Consider the following 17,130-nt stretch of genomic DNA (forward strand, 5'->3'; position numbering starts at 1 on the left):
TTTCTTTTTTATAATAATTATAGGCCTAGTATGTCCCGTGGTACGGGACTTGGGCAAGATCGATATCAAGAACGTGATTTTATAATTGCAACACCAGAGGAATTTGTTAAAAAATTTGGCGGTACACGTGTTATTAATAAAGTTTTAATTGCAAACAATGGTATTGCGGCTGTAAAATGTATGAGATCTATAAGAAGATGGTCATATGAGATGTTTAAAAATGAACGTGCTGTTCGTTTTGTTGTAATGGTAAATTGAAAATTGAACAATAGTTATTATTTTCTTAATATTAAAAATTAAAATGAAATTATTTTAAAATAAAAATTGAAACAAAAATTTTTAGGTTACGCCGGAAGATTTAAATGCAAATGCAGAATACATTAAAATGGCAGATCATTATGTACCAGTTCCAGGTGGATCAAATAATAATAATTATGCAAATGTTGAATTAATTGTTGATATAGCTGTTAGAAAACAAGTTCAGGTATGAAATTAGAAAAATTACATAATTATGAAATATTTAATTGTTAAATAATTTTTTTAATTCTAATTTTTTAGGCTGTTTGGGCTGGTTGGGGTCATGCATCTGAAAATCCTAAATTACCAGAACTTTTACATAAAGAAGGTATTGTTTTCTTGGGACCACCAGAACGTGCTATGTGGGCACTTGGTGATAAAGTAGCATCATCAATAGTTGCACAAACTGCTGAAATTCCAACACTTCCATGGTCTGGATCTGAATTAAAAGCACAGTATAGTGGTAAAAAAATAAAAATTTCAAGTGAACTTTTTGGTCGCGGTTGTGTTACATCAGTTGAACAAGGTTTAAATGCAGCAAATAAAATTGGTTATCCGGTAATGATAAAAGCATCTGAAGGTGGTGGTGGTAAAGGTATCCGTCGTGTAGATATGGCTGATGAATTTCCTGGTCTTTTTCGTCAAGTACAAGCTGAAGTTCCTGGTTCACCAATATTTGTTATGAAATTGGCACGTGGTGCTAGGCATTTAGAAGTACAGCTTTTAGCTGATCAATATGGGAATGCAATTAGTTTATTTGGTCGTGATTGTTCAATACAACGTCGTCATCAAAAAATTATTGAAGAGGCACCAGCTATTGTTGCACAACCAGAAGTTTTTGAAGATATGGAAAAGGCTGCAGTTCGTTTAGCTAAAATGGTTGGTTATGTAAGTGCTGGCACTGTTGAATATTTATATGATTCGGAAGGAAAGTATTTCTTCTTGGAATTAAATCCACGTTTACAAGTGGAGCATCCTTGTACAGAAATGGTTGCTGATGTTAATTTACCAGCATGTCAGTTACAAATTGGTATGGGTATTCCTTTATATCGAATAAAAGATATTAGATTATTATATGGAGAATCTCCTTGGGGTTCATCAGTAATTGATTTTGAAAATCCACCTAATAAACCAAGACCATGGGGTCATGTAATTGCAGCACGTATTACATCTGAAAATCCTGATGAAGGTTTTAAACCTAGTTCTGGAACAGTGCAGGAATTAAACTTCCGTTCAAGTAAGAATGTATGGGGGTATTTTAGCGTTGCTGCATCTGGTGGCTTACATGAATTCGCTGATTCACAATTTGGTCATTGTTTCTCTTGGGGCGAAAATCGTCAACAGGCTCGTGAAAATTTGGTTATTGCTTTAAAAGAATTATCAATTCGTGGTGACTTTAGGACTACTGTTGAATATTTGATTACTTTGTTGGAAACTAACCGATTTTTAGAAAATAGTATTGATACAGCTTGGTTGGACGCATTGATTGCTGAACGAGTTCAATCAGAAAAACCCGATATTTTATTGGGTGTTGTTTGTGGGGCACTTCATATTGCAGATCGTCAAATTTCAGATGCATTCACAAGTTTTCAAACATCTATGGAAAAAGGCCAAATTCAAGCTGCAAATACTTTAACTAATGTCATTGATGTGGAACTCATTAACAATGGAATAAGATACAAAGTACAAGCGGCAAAAAGTGGACCAAACACATACTTTTTAGTTATGAATAATTCATTTAAAGAACTTGAGGTTCATCGACTTTCCGATGGTGGCATGCTTTTGTCAATGGAAGGAGCAAGTTATACAACTTATATGAAAGAAGAGGTCGATCGTTATCGTATTGTTATTGGAAATCAAACATGCGTATTTGAAAAGGAAAATGATCCATCGCTTCTTTTAAGTCCATCAGCTGGAAAATTAATAAATTTACTAGTTGAAGATGGAGCCCATGTTAACAAAGGTCAACCTTATGCCGAAATTGAAGTCATGAAAATGGTAATGACACTAACATCGCAAGAGGCAGGTACCGTTTCATTCGTAAGACGTCCAGGTGCAGTTCTGGATCCTGGCGCACTTCTTGGTCATTTAGAGCTTGATGATCCTTCATTAGTAACAAAGGCGCAACCCTATAAAAAGCCGTTCCCACCTAGCGAAAATCCTCCAATTCCGGAAAAATTGAATCGAGTTCACAATTCGTATAAAACCATATTAGAGAATACTCTTGGTGGTTATTGCTTACCAGATCCATACAACGCACCAAGATTACGCGAAATCATCGAAAAATTTATGCAAAGTTTACGTGATCCATCCCTACCTTTATTAGAACTTCAGGAAATAATTGCTTCAATATCCGGTAGAATACCTTTATCTGTTGAAAAGAAAATTAGAAAATTAATGACACTTTACGAAAGGAATATAACAAGTGTTTTGGCGCAATTTCCATCCCAACAAATAGCTAGTGTAATTGATTCACATGCAGCTACTCTACAAAAACGGGCTGACCGTGACGTATTCTTCTTAACAACTCAGAGTATTGTACAGTTAGTTCAACGATATCGCAATGGTATAAGAGGTCGCATGAAGGCTGCAGTACACGAACTTTTAAGACAATACTATGATGTTGAATCACAATTCCAACATGGTCATTACGACAAGTGCGTTGCTGCTATTCGAGAAAAACATAAAGATGATATGAAAAACGTAGTAAATACAATTTTTTCACATAGTCAAGTTTCCAAAAAAAATTTGTTAGTCACGTTGCTAATAGACCATTTATGGGCAAATGAACCGGGTTTAACTGACGAGCTTGCAGCTACATTGAGTGAACTTACTTCTTTGAATAGGGCCGAACATTCAAGAGTAGCACTAAGAGCTCGGCAAGTTTTAATTGCAGCTCACCAACCGGCTTACGAACTGAGACATAATCAAATGGAGTCCATCTTCTTGTCTGCTGTGGATATGTACGGCCATGATTTTCATCCTGAAAATCTACAGCGATTAATTCTTTCTGAAACATCGATATTTGATATATTGCACGATTTCTTTTATCACAGTAATCGAGCTGTATGTAATGCAGCGCTTGAAGTTTATGTGAGACGTGCTTACACATCATATGAATTAACTTGCTTACAACATTTGGAATTGTCAGGTGAAGTGCCTTTAGTTCATTTCCAATTCGTTTTGCCTACCGCTCACCCAAACAGGTAAAGTTCTTCATAAAGCTTTCAAATAAGTTGTTGCTTAAAACTATCATTGCAGACTGTTCTTTAAACTACCTCAGGATGGAGCTGAAGAAACTATTGTTACAAGTAGCTTTATGCGTACTGGTTGCATGGCGGCATTTGAATCTTTTGATCATTTTGAACAATACTCTGATGAAATTTTGGATTTATTAGAAGATTTTGCGTCTCCAGCTTTTGTTAACACTAAAGTACTACTGCTTATATAATCATGAATTAGAGAAAGCCCTTTAAAATTGCGCTTTTTTCAAATTTAGGTTCTTGAAGCAGTTGAAGCAGCTGATTCAATGTCAGATGGAAGACTCAGCACTTCAATCAATGTTTCACTATCTGATCCAGTTTCTCGGGCAAACGCAGCAGAAGAAGCAAAATCAACTGAACCAATTCATATATTAAGCGTAGCTGTTAGGGACACTGGAGAAATGGACGATTTACAAATGGCTAATAAATTTGGCGCTTTCTGCTTACAACATAGGGAAGAATTAGCTAGCAGACGTGTTCGCAGAATAACCTTTGCAGCTTTAAAAAAGTAAATTTGAAAGTATAAATTTTTTAAAAAATCTTACTTTACAATTTTTTTTAGACGGCAATTCCCCAAATTTTTCACATTTCGCGCAAGAGATAATTACACTGAAGATCGTATCTATCGCCATTTAGAGCCTGCTTGCGCATTCCAGTTAGAACTTAATAGAATGCGAACATATAATTTAGAGGCTTTACCCACAGCTAATCAAAAGATGCATTTGTATTTAGGCAAAGCTAAAGTAGCCAAAGGACAAGAAGTAACTGATTACAGATTTTTCATACGGTCGATCATTCGGCATTCAGATTTAATTACAAAAGAAGCCTCGTTTGAATACTTACAAAATGAAGGAGAACGTGTCCTTTTAGAAGCAATGGATGAATTGGAAGTCGCTTTTTCGCACCCAGAAGCAAAGCGAACTGATTGCAATCACATATTTTTGAACTTTGTTCCCACCGTTATAATGGATCCAGCAAAAATTGAAGAATCCGTTACGAAGATGGTTATGAGATACGGTCCCAGATTATGGAAGTTGCGTGTCCTTCAAGCCGAGTTAAAGATGTTAATAAGACAATCACCCCAATCTCCCACACAAGCAATCCGTTTATGTATAGCCAATGATTCGGGTTATTTTTTAGATATTGCAATGTATACTGAAGTAACAGATAAAGAAAGCGGAGTAATTAAGTTTATGGCATATGGCGAAAAACATGGACCACTTCATAACCATCCAATTTCCACACCATATGTTACAAAAGATTATTTGCAACAAAAAAGATTCCAAGCCCAATCAAATGGTACCACATACGTTTATGATATTCCTGATATGTTTAGGCAAATGACAGAGCGTCATTGGAAAGAATTTTCAAAAGCAAGACCGTCTGTTGATATTAGAATACCAGAAAAAATTTTATTAGAATGTGTAGAACTTGTTCTAGATGGAGACACCTTACAAGAAATGCAACGTTTGCCTGGCGAAAACAATATTGGTATGGTGGCTTGGAGAATCATTTTATCAACTCCAGAATATCCGAATGGTAGAGAAATTATTGTTATTGCGAATGACTTAACTTTCTTCATTGGCTCGTTCGGTATTCAAGAAGACATTTTATTTAGTAAAGCTTCAGAATTAGCTAGAGAACGTAAAGTACCCAGAATATACATATCAGCTAATAGTGGGGCTCGCATGGGTCTTGCCGAAGAATTAAAATCTATGTTTAAAGTTGCATGGGAAGATCCCGAGGAACCAGATAAGGGCTTTAAATATCTTTATTTGACAGCAGAAGACTATAGTAATGTCGCTCATTTGAATTCTGTTAGAACTATTCTTATAGAAGACGAAGGTGAAGAGCGTTATAAAATCACTGATATTATTGGAAAAGATGATGGATTAGGTGTTGAAAACTTAAGGTATGCCGGCTTAATTGCTGGAGAAACTTCCAGAGCGTATGATGAAGTGGTAACAATTTCTATGGTATCGTGTCGTACTATTGGTATCGGATCATATTTGGTGCGTTTAGGTCAGAGAGTAATTCAAATTGATAATTCTCATATAATTTTAACCGGTTATGCAGCTTTAAATAAGGTCATTAATACTTTTTGACAAGTTTTATTTCAACTAAATAAATATATATTTTTAGTTATTGGGACGAAAAGTTTATGCATCAAATAACCAATTAGGAGGCGTTCAAATCATGTACAATAATGGTGTTTCTCATAAGACTGAAGCTGCAGATTTGGACGGTGTTTATACAATTTTGCAGTGGTTATCATACATTCCAAGTTATGGCGGCTGTGATCTCCCAATAGTTATACCAAATGATCCAATAAATCGCCCGATTGGCTTTATTCCAACAAAATCTCCATATGATCCAAGGTGGATGTTAGCGGGTCGTCCTAATCCAGGCAAGAAATAAAAAATAAAGTTTTCCAAAAATAAAACTAATAAAAATAATAAATATTTAGTTAATTCCGGTGAATGGGAAAGTGGATTTTTCGATCGGGGCAGTTGGAATGAAATTATGGAGCCTTGGGCTCAAACTGTAGTTACTGGTAGAGCTAGACTTGGAGGCATTCCTGTAGGTGTTATCGCAGTAGAAACTCGCACAGTTGAAGTAACAATGCCTGCCGATCCAGCTAATCTAGATTCTGAAGCTAAAGTAAATTCAAATAATTTCATGAAACTTGTAAAAAAATTTTATATTTCCTATTTTTATTAGACATTACAACAAGCTGGTCAAGTATGGTATCCCGATTCATCATACAAAACCGCCCAAGCAATCAAAGACTTTGACCGAGAAGGGTTGCCCTTAGTTGTGTTTGCTAATTGGAGAGGTTTTTCTGGTGGACAAAAAGATATGTATGAACAAATAGTTAAATTTGGGGCATACATTGTTGATGGTTTAAGAGAATATAAGCAGCCCATAATTATCTACTTACCACCAAATGCAGAATTGAGAGGTGGTGCTTGGGCTGTATTGGATCCTCTAATAAATCCGCGGTATATCGAGACATGCGCAGATCCAGAAGCAAGAGCCGGTGTTTTAGAACCAGAGGGAACAGTCGAAATCAAATATAAAGAAAAAGATTTAGTTAAAACAATCAATAGGCTGGATCCGGTAGTTGTTAGTGTACGTATGCAATTATATTACAACAAACCGCCTAAATATTGATGCTCTTTGCATATATTTTACAAATTACATGAATAAATATTAAAATTGTTTTTAGCAATTGCTTATTTTTATGTTGTTTTTCAGTTAAGAAAAGACCTGGAAGCAGCTGGCACCGATAAAATAAAATGTACTGAAATTGAAGAAAAAATAAAAAGCAGAACAAATTCTCTTCTTCATGTTTACCATACTGTAGCTGTTCATTTTGCTGATTTACATGACACACCCGAAAGAATGCTTGAAAAAAGTTGTATTAGTGAAATAGTTCCATGGCGAACTTCGAGAGAATCTTTATATTGGAGATTGAGAAGAAATATTCTTGAAGATTCTTATATTAAAAAATTGTTAAAAGCACAAAATAATTTATCTGTTGGTCAAGCTAAATCAATGTTAAGAAGATGGTTTGTCGAAGATAAAGGAACCGAGAATGTAAGTTTTTTAAAGTAAAAAAAAAGAAAACATAACAAAATATTAATAATTTTTTATATTTTAAGGCCTATTTATGGGATAAAAATAATGAAATGGTTACATGGTATGTTGAACAAAATGGATCCGATTCTACTATCTCAGCTAATATTAATGCAGTTAAACAAGATGCCGTCATATCTCAAATTCACAACATGTTACAAGTAATTTTTTTTTTTTTCTGAATAGTGAAATTTTTATATTACTATAAAAAATTTATTTTATAGGAATGTCCTGAAGTAGCTTTAGATGCAGTGGTAGGACTTTGTCAATCACTCTCACCAGTAAATCGTAGTGTTGTCGTACAAACTTTATCTAGACTAGAACTTGAAAAAAATGAATCAAATATTCAGGGATGATTAAAATGGAATCATTTTTAAAATAATTTAGTTCTTTTTTTATTTTTTTTTTTTTTATAAATACACTTATAAAATTAGCAAGGAATAATTTAAAAACATTTCTACAAGTTTAAGACTTTATTAATTTGCTATGGTACAGAACAAAACGTAAATTAGTTATTTTTTAAGAAGTTTCTAACCGTTAAAAGAAGAGTATTTGTTTTTGAAAATACAAAAAAAAATTGAAAAAAAAAAATATTATGTCGAACTTTTTAAAAAAGTTATAAAAATAATAAAATACAAAAATATTTAAATAATTTCATTGTAAGAATTATGGAAAAATCAAAAAAATCACTGCTGTTATTATTTTTAATAAAATATGTATATATTTATATATATATTTATGTTTTAGATAATTAAACACATAATAAAAATATGTTTAAAATAAAACCTGAATTTTAGTTAATTTTAGAAAGTTTCCTGTTTAATAATTATTTAAAAATTTAATAAGTAACAAAGAGTTTTTTCATATGAGAAAAGGGAAAATTGAAAAATTTTACTCCAAATTAATATTATCTTAAATTAACAAAATAATTTTTGAATTCAACAAAGTAATTTGCCCTTAAACTGATTCTAGACTTAATTGCATGGTTATAAAGTAGTTGAAGTAATAATTCTAAGCTTGACTGCTAATATTTAAGAATTCAATATTTTAAAATTCAAAACGAATTTAGATTTTCCTTATACTCTATATCAATATACTAGAGATTTTCTGTTATTTAGCACATTACTATAAATCTTTTACAATATTATATTTTAAATTTAATAATTAAAGTTTAAATTTGCCGTTTTGGTATTCGGCAACAATAACACAAGCAACTTGTTATATAAAATAACAAAAAATCATTTAAAATCTTTGAATTACAATTTTTTCTCATATTATAACTAAATTTCAGGTGGTGAATGTAAAATTAATATTAGACATTTTTTTTCTTATTTGTTTAATCCTGGTTCCTTTGTTACCCTTTTTTTTTTCAAAATTTGCATTATGTATACATAGTATTTAGAAATTTATAAAAATATTAATTATTTTATATATGTAAATTTATTGTAATATATATTATTATGTATATGTATGTATAATAATTGTAAATTTTTTTTTGATTATTGAATAAACTTATGTTAAAATAAAATTTTTAAAAAGATATAATTAATAATCTTTTATAAAATGTAATTTATAATTTTGATTAACAAAATAAGTTACAACCACAAGTGTAAGTTTTTTTGATGACTTTTACTGGTAGCCGATTTAAGTCAGTCGCTGTAGATTATAGATTTGTACAACGGGGGCAACAGTGCACCGCGACTACGTATAAGGATCTATTTTGCGCCCCAATCCGAGTGCGGGGCATGCCCTACAACACACGCTCGAGACCCACCCTCCTGATGAACTCAAGCAACTTGTGAGGCCGTAACTCCGCCACCGTTAGAGCAAAAGCCCAGCACTTCCCTCCCCCTATGAGCAAGACCATCACACTCCTCCAGGAGGTGCATCGAGGTCTCACCGTACTCCCCACAGAAACTGCAAGTATTCTCACTTTCCAGGCCCAACCGACTGAGGTGTCCCCTAAACCTGCAGTGACCCGTCAAAATACAGGTGAGGACTCTCATCTGGTTCTTGCCCATCCCTATAAATTTCTTAAATCCTTCAGTCACCTTATTTTTTGGAAATTCTATATGGGATAATTGTTAAAATCCCATTGGGAAAATTATTTATTCATAAGAAATACATATGCATTAAATATAATTAATTAAATTTTATTATTTAAATCATTAAAAATAAACATTAATTAATAGTACATTATTAAAATTAAATACAGTTACACAGTCATTGATTTCAGATCTTTTAAAATGATTAGATTTAAAATTTTTGGTAGTTTTACATTTTTATTTATTTTTCCCCATTCTCTTTTTGCTCTTCTGCTTCTTTTTCATCATTTTTATTTTCTTTAATGTTAAGATGAGCCGGACCAGTTTGTTGAATTTGTACAATTCTCACATTATTATCTTCTAGTTTAGATGGTGTTGGAGCTTTAATAGTTAATACTCCATCTGAAGATAATGTTGATGTTACTAAATTAGCATCGTATCCAGTTGGTAATTTATATTTCCGAACAAAATGTCGTGAAATAAAACCATGTTCATCTTGCCTTTCCTCATGTTTAGCTTCTACCACAACAAAATTATCAATAGTTTTAACACATATTTCACTTGGCTTAAATTGTTGTACATCCATATGAACTTGAAATCCATCTTTACCTACAGCACTAGTCTGAAGTGATTCTGCTTTATTTCTTGGTGACAAAATACCTTTGTCATTCAATAAAACAGATGGAATAGAAGATAGTAAATGAATTTCAGATGGAGAAATATTTAAACCAAATTGATTCCATGGTGAAGCTTGACGTCGACGTGGACAATGTTGTTTAAGTTCCCACGGATCTAAATGTGGATATCCAAATGATTCTGCATACAATAATGGTAGAATTGACATTTTTATAGTTCTTTTTTTATTTCAATGATTAAATTTCCTTTTTTAATTTTAGTCTTTTAGCGAGATATCTTCTCTCTTTAAAATTTATTCTAAATATGACTCTATTTTTCAAAGCAGCTCTGTTTATATAGTTTAAAAATTTGAGGTTGTGTTTAATTGGATTATATTAGGACTCTTCTAGAAAATTTGAGAACTAGCACACAATCTATGCATTTTTCTTTTTAACAGAAAAATATTAATTTTCGATAACAGAAACAATTTTACAAAAACATACATTTTACGTAAAATGAAATTCTTTTAATCTGTTAAATTTACTTCTGTTATGATTTAAGACATTCTGTTATATTACAGACTTGCATTTGGATCTATGATGGATATCCTGGATCTCCTATACTTAGTCCTAACAGATGTGGCAAAATAACAGTAACAGAGTTCATCCAGTTCATTCATTGAGTAATGATTTACATAACATTCAACATTGCAAAGCTCACGACCTTTTTCTAACATAAAGCCATTTTCATACAAAAAAATTATCAAAAGTTGTTTTGCCTTGATCACTTTCCCATTCTCTCATCTTTTGTTCTTTCTTCTCATTAAAATTAGAAAACGGAATTGTTGTTGCTATTGGTTCTAATTTATTATTTATAACCATTTGAATAAAACAGAGATAAAGAAAAATATTGCAAATAAAAAACTCAAAATGTGATATCGTGGTTCGTGAGATCATAATTCATAGAGATATGTATACATTTTTTTCTCTTTCATAATGAAATGAGTGATAATAATATATTTCATATTTTATGTAATTGTATGTACATATTAATATTAATATAATTGGACATTTCATATTTAATTACACAAAATTAATTACATAAACAAACAAACATTAACATTATCTTATTTTCCCTTTATGTGTGAGTTGGAAATATTTTAATTCATGTAAGGAAGAGCTAAAGAAACTAAAATTGCAAGTATATAAAAGTGAGTGAACTAAATATTAATATTTATTTTAGAACATCTTTGATTCAATTTTATCAGGTCCAAACTACCTATCTATCTATCTGGTGTTTACTTAACATTCTAAGGCGCATAATTAATACCTTACCTCATCTTATTCAAATAAGTATATACTTTTTCTGCTCTAATAATACATATACCAAAAATAAGATTTTACGTCAACTTTACTTCTTTACTTACTCATAATGCATACATCTACAAAATATGTCCTTTCATTTCAGAAACTTGTACTCGTATTATTTTATTTAGTATGTATCTACATAATGCGTACAGATTTTTAATAAGTTTTCAAGAAACTAAGTAACTCCACTCAACTCTATTTTCAAACGAGTCATAGATATTCGTTTTATTTTTGATATGAACAAAAAATCAAAAAGGAAAGTTGACGTAAAATCTTATTTTTGGTATATGTATTATTAGAGCAGAAAAAGTATATACTTATTTGAATAAGATGAGGTAAGGTATTAATTATGCGCCTTAGAATGTTAAGTAAACACCAGATAGATAGATAGGTAGTTTGGACCTGATAAAATTGAATCAAAGATGTTCTAAAATAAATATTAATATTTAGTTCACTCACTTTTATATACTTGCAATTTTAGTTTCTTTAGCTCTTCCTTACATGAATTAAAATATTTCCAACTCACACATAAAGGGAAAATAAGATAATGTTAATGTTTGTTTGTTTATGTAATTAATTTTGTGTAATTAAATATGAAATGTCCAATTATATTAATATTAATATGTACATACAATTACATAAAATATGAAATATATTATTATCACTCATTTCATTATGAAAGAGAAAAAAATGTATACATATCTCTATGAATTATGATCTCACGAACCACGATATCACATTTTGAGTTTTTTATTTGCAATATTTTTCTTTATCTCTGTTTTATTCAAATGGTTATAAATAATAAATTAGAACCAATAGCAACAACAATTCCGTTTTCTAATTTTAATGAGAAGAAAGAACAAAAGATGAGAGAATGGGAAAGTGATCAAGGCAAAACAACTTTTGATAATTTTTTTGTATGAAAATGGCTTTATGTTAGAAAAAGGTCGTGAGCTTTGCAATGTTGAATGTTATGTAAATCATTACTCAATGAATGAACTGGATGAACTCTGTTACTGTTATTTTGCCACATCTGTTAGGACTAAGTATAGGAGATCCAATTTTTGCTAATGTGAAATCTGTTAGTGGTAGTGCTGTTATTTCGAATTATTACAGATTAAATTTTGTTTATATTAAATTGTTGTAATGCTAATTTTGTAATGCACTTTTGATTTCAACTATACTTACATATTTTAATAAATCTAGAACAGAGTAAGGATAAAATACCAAAAATGTAATGGTGTTTATTATAAGAACACAGAAATTATTTTCTGTGTATTTAGTGGACAGAAAATTTTTATATTTTTCGACATTATTTTCATCCGTTATAGAATCTAGATTCTAGAAAATTCAAAAATATTCCAGAAAAGTAAAATACGAGTGGCAATTTTGAGCCTGAAAATTTTAAAATTGGACTTGTTCTATGAAGGATCTATCAACTATTTTGCTGTATGGATGTCTATACGTATGAACACGTGTGAAAGCCTGGAAATTTAATTTGTATAACATCTATTTTATGTTAGAGGAAACCGGGATATAAAAACCAAATTTCATAGCATAAAAATACTTTTAACTAACTAGAGAGTAGCTTTTAAGTAACTTACTTTTCTAATACTTTCAATTACGTTAACTAGAGAATGCGAAATTCGCTGAAAATTGGAATGAACTACGTGATTACAGCAAAGCCAAAGGAGTTGAGTTCACTGGAGTTTTACTTGAGTCCCATTTTGCGGCTAGCACCATCTTGATACATTGCTAATAGTGTTCGCAAACAAAATCAATGAAGTTTGGACTTCGTACGAAATAGGTATGCATGTGGCGAGTTCAGATAGTTTTACTTGCTTTTGTAAGACTTTTAGTTGATAGTACTGGGTTTTATTTCGAAGTACGTTTTGTAAGGAAAAGTTTACTATAAAAAGAACGTATAGTGAACTTATTAAAATCTTTTGGAAATTAAAGGTGAGCTAAGAAAACTTATGTAACTCTCGTAGGTAATGCAAAACTAAAACAATACTTGAAGTTTATGCATACAATGCCAATGTTGAGTATTTACAATGTTTACATACAATGAATTTGGAATTAATGAATTAAAACTGCTGCACAAGCAAAGTCACCCATAATTTTGCTCATACAAAGTTAAAATACGGTCATCTCATGTACAAATAAATTTATGGAATAGTTGTAAAAAGGCGCTTTATTGTCCCCCACTAGATTTTAAGCTAAGGGTGTCCAAAACTCAAAAGACTTTCTATTTTTAAAATAAATACCAGTGAACATTTGTTTTTTTAATTAAAATTTATTTTTAAACACATACTTCTAATTTCTACAATAACTTAATATGCTAAAATTATAAATTATAAACATTTTAACAATTATAGGAAGTTTAATTAATTTAATACATATTTTCTAACTAAATTTTTACAGTCTTTTAAAAATTTATCTAATAACAAAATCATTGTCTAATTTAATACAATTTAGTTATTCAATAAATTAACGGAATAGTAAAGTTAAGCGCATTGTTAAATTAGTCTACTTCTTCTACTGTTGGTCCTGATCTTGAACCTCCAAAACCACCTGCTTGCGTACCACAACCGCCTGCTTGCGTCTGTGAACTACCTTGATGCAATTTTGTCATGATTGGACTACAAACTTTACTAAGTTCTTTCATTTTATCCTCATATTCTTCTTTTTCAGCTAAAGTGTTATTATCCAACCACTTGACTGTTTCATCACACCATTGCATTACTTGGTCTTTATCTGATTTCGTTAATTTATCTCCAGCTTGTTCAACTGCTTGTTTAACACTAAATACATATCCTTCTAAACTATTGCGGGCAGTAATTTTTTGACGTTGCTTCTCATCTTCTTCTTGATATCGTTCGGCTTCTGAAACCATTCTGTCTATTTCTGCTTGAGATAATCGTCCTTTATCATTCTTGATTGTAATATTTTTCTCTTTACCAGTACTCATTTCTTTAGCAGAAACAGTTAATATACCATTTGCATCCATATCAAATGTTACATCAATTTTTGGTACCCCTCTTGGTGCTGGTGGTATACCAGATAAATCAAAGTTTCCTAGCAAATTGTTGTCTTTTGTCATTGCTCTTTCTCCTTCAAATACTTGAATGCTAACTCCGGGTTGGTTATCTGAGTATGTAGAGAAAGTTTGTGTTTGTTTGCATGGAATTCTTGTGTTTCTTTCGATTATTTTTGTCATTACTCCACCAGCTGTTTCAATACCAAGAGAAAGTGGTGCAACATCTACTAAAAGTACATCTTGTATTTTGGAATCTTTACTGCCTGTTAGAATGGCTGCTTGGATTGCTGCTCCATAAGCAACAGCTTCATCAGGATTAATTGATAAATTTAATGATTTGCCATTGAAGAATTGTTGTAAAAGATTTTGAACTTTTGGAATTCGGGTTGATCCTCCAACCAACACAATATCGTGAATTTGACCTTTATCCATTTTTGCATCATTTAATGCCTTCTCAACTGGATGTAATGTTGATCTGAATAAATCTGCACAAAGTTCTTCAAATCTTGCACGAGATATTTTCGTGTAGAAATCAACACCTTCAAACAGAGCATCAATTTCTATTGAAGCTTCAGTGCTTGATGAAAGAGTTCGTTTTGCTCGTTCAGCGGCGGTTCTCAAACGACGCAAGGCTCTTGGATTTGAACGGAGATCTTTCTTATATTTTCTCTTAAATTCTTCTGCGAAATGGTTGACCAATCTATTATCAAAATCTTCTCCACCTAAATGTGTATCTCCAGCCGTAGCTCTTACTTCAAATAAAGATCCTTCATCAATTGTTAAAATTGAGACATCAAATGTTCCACCACCCAAATCAAAGATTAACACATTTTTTTCACCAGATAAATTTTTATCTAATCCATACGCTAAAGCGGCAGCTGTTGGCTCATTAATTATTCTGAGAACATTTAAGCCCGCTATGGCACCAGCATCTTTTGTGGCTTGTCTTTGAGAATCGTTGAAATATGCTGGCACAGTAATTACAGCATCTTTAACAGTTTCGCCAAGGTATGCTTCTGCAGTTTCTTTCATTTTAGTTAAAACCATTGAACTAATTTCTTCTGGTGAAAATCGTTTTGTTTCTCCTTTGAATTCTGCACAAATTTTTGGTTTCCCATTGTCGCTAACTACTTTGAATGGCCAATGTTTGGCGTCTTCTTGAATTTTAGGATCATTGTATTTTCTTCCAATTAATCTTTTGGCATCAAAAATTGTATTTTTGGGATTCATTGCAACTTGATTCTTAGCTGCATCTCCAATTAAACGCTCAGAATCTGTAAATGCAACATAGCTTGGTGTTGTTCTATTTCCCTGGTCGTTAGCAATGATTTCCACTTTTCCGTGTTGAAAAACTCCAACACAGGAGTATGTTGTTCCTAAATCAATTCCAACTGCTGGCATTTTGTATTTTTTTACTTTGTATTTTCTCTTTTCAATATAATAATCACTTAAATTTGAAGAAATTTTCAAAACTCTTTATAATGTTTTGATTTTAATGTTTTCGCTTGTTTTTTTAATTCAATACTGAATCGAATTGAACGATGTACGGGTTTATATATGATTTTATAAAATTAAAGAAATTTCTGGAAAATGTAGGTTATTTTTCTAGATTATTCAAGATGTTATGTAAACCTTAAATGAAATAACAGCATAAAAACATTTCTGTTAATAAATGTAAAGTACAAGAATAGATAAAAGAGAAAACTTCTGTTAGCTGTTTAAATTGTTGGTAGAGAATGTTACGAGTTTACAGTGACATAATTATTATTTATTTTTTATTGGTCGAAAGAGTAGTTTTTGTTAAATTAAAAAAATCAATATATCATTATCATATTATCATATTTGCAAATATTATGTTAGAATGATGTTTTGGCATTTCGTTATCAGAAAAATTAAAAATTTTTTTAATTAATATTTTCTGTTGGAATTTATTTTATTCAAGGGGCATGAATAGCTTTCTAATTTAACTAAAAATCTCGATTTGCTCAAATGTGTTTTTACCACAAAGTCATAATTTTGAGAAATTGTTATCCCTTTTATTATATACATACATATACATATGTATGTATTTTTGGACACTTCTAGAAAAAATTTTTAAACGAGTTTTCAGCTTTATTCAAAGATTTCCATTTAATCCCTTTAATGCAATTGTAAAAATTTGAATCAGTAAATCTCGGGAGATTCAGAAATGGCTTATTGGTACAATATCGTATTTTTCGCATGGAATTTCCTGTGAACTAAATTATATTTTCAATTCTCTTTTCCTCGTTTTGTTAATTTTGTGCAAATTTTGTATCTTGTATAATTGCCTGGGTTTTCTGTCAGAACAAGATATCTACATACATTTTTGTTATTTCGACTAAAATACGATTAAATTTTCTTTCAAAAGTGCATAAAATTGCATATTGTACTATATTTCAACGCTCCCTTAGTCAGTTTTCTAATACTGAGAATAACTGTTAATATCTAACTTTATCAGAAAAATTTCTGGAACAATCTGTTAGTTATAACGTATCCTTGAAAAAACGTTATAACTAACAGATTGTTCCAGAATTTTTTCTATTTTGTTTATTAAAATATTTGTTTTTATTAAAACAACTGGAAAAGTTAAAAATTTTCTTGCATCGGAAAGCGCTTAAGATTTTAGGCAATACTGCATTTATAACTTGCCATGTCCTGATAGAAAAAACCCCGGATTAAAATGATGAATTTTTTAATATTTTAAAATACCTAGCTACCTTTGTTATTTTTAATAACAAAATTACAAACCTGTAAAAAAGAAACAAAATAACTCAATAATTTTTGTACAATGTTATTAATTTATTGCTAACATACTCATGTATTCATATACAAACGAGTGTAAT

The 17,130-nt window shown here is 31.0% G+C and overlaps 3 protein-coding genes across 9 annotated transcripts in view; 1 reads left to right on the top strand and 2 right to left on the bottom strand.

Moving 5' to 3' along the window:
- LOC129607587 (acetyl-CoA carboxylase) overlaps positions 1 to 8,222 on the top strand; it is a 34,658-nt gene extending 26,436 nt beyond the window's left edge. Inside the window, exons 5-16 of the mRNA XM_055518682.1 lie at positions 24 to 249; positions 344 to 484; positions 559 to 3,503; positions 3,559 to 3,730; positions 3,797 to 4,068; positions 4,123 to 5,647; positions 5,703 to 5,967; positions 6,028 to 6,221; positions 6,282 to 6,692; positions 6,819 to 7,160; positions 7,226 to 7,360; positions 7,424 to 8,222. Of these exons, the coding sequence (XP_055374657.1) occupies positions 24 to 249; positions 344 to 484; positions 559 to 3,503; positions 3,559 to 3,730; positions 3,797 to 4,068; positions 4,123 to 5,647; positions 5,703 to 5,967; positions 6,028 to 6,221; positions 6,282 to 6,692; positions 6,819 to 7,160; positions 7,226 to 7,360; positions 7,424 to 7,555 (6,760 nt within the window). The 3' untranslated portion in view covers positions 7,556 to 8,222. The remainder of the gene's footprint in view (positions 1 to 23; positions 250 to 343; positions 485 to 558; positions 3,504 to 3,558; positions 3,731 to 3,796; positions 4,069 to 4,122; positions 5,648 to 5,702; positions 5,968 to 6,027; positions 6,222 to 6,281; positions 6,693 to 6,818; positions 7,161 to 7,225; positions 7,361 to 7,423) is intronic.
- Positions 8,223 to 9,337: 1,115 nt separating this feature from the next.
- On the bottom strand, positions 9,338 to 10,182 carry LOC129607594 (heat shock protein 23-like). The gene has a single exon (XM_055518692.1). The coding sequence runs from the start codon at positions 10,086 to 10,088 to the stop codon at positions 9,486 to 9,488; it is 603 nt and encodes a 200-aa protein (XP_055374667.1). The 5' UTR covers positions 10,089 to 10,182; the 3' UTR covers positions 9,338 to 9,485.
- A 3,555-nt stretch (positions 10,183 to 13,737) lies between these two features.
- On the bottom strand, positions 13,738 to 15,764 carry LOC129607233 (major heat shock 70 kDa protein Ba). Of its 7 annotated transcripts, none has more exons than XM_055518067.1 (2): positions 13,843 to 15,764; positions 13,751 to 13,800 (listed from the first exon to the last, which is right to left on the bottom strand). In XM_055518067.1, the coding sequence occupies exons 1-2, from the start codon at positions 15,665 to 15,667 to the stop codon at positions 13,751 to 13,753; spliced, it is 1,875 nt and encodes a 624-aa protein (XP_055374042.1). In that variant the 5' UTR covers positions 15,668 to 15,764. The 7 variants fall into 7 exon arrangements, with proteins under 7 accessions (XP_055374038.1, XP_055374042.1, XP_055374041.1 ...); XM_055518066.1 differs by having other exon boundaries at positions 13,751 to 13,803; XM_055518069.1 differs by having other exon boundaries at positions 13,751 to 13,788; positions 13,840 to 15,764.
- Positions 15,765 to 17,130: the final 1,366 nt, after the last annotated feature.

This window comes from Condylostylus longicornis, unplaced genomic scaffold (assembly GCF_029603195.1).
Source record: "Condylostylus longicornis isolate FDR11 unplaced genomic scaffold, ASM2960319v2 ptg000027l, whole genome shotgun sequence".
Lineage (NCBI taxonomy): Eukaryota > Metazoa > Arthropoda > Insecta > Diptera > Dolichopodidae > Condylostylus > Condylostylus longicornis.

Coding starts and splice junctions, on each gene's coding strand:
- LOC129607594 (XM_055518692.1), bottom strand. CDS start 10,088: ATGTCAATTCTACCATTATTGTATGCAGAATCATTTGGATATCCACAT.
- LOC129607233 (XM_055518063.1), bottom strand. CDS start 15,667: ATGCCAGCAGTTGGAATTGATTTAGGAACAACATACTCCTGTGTTGGA.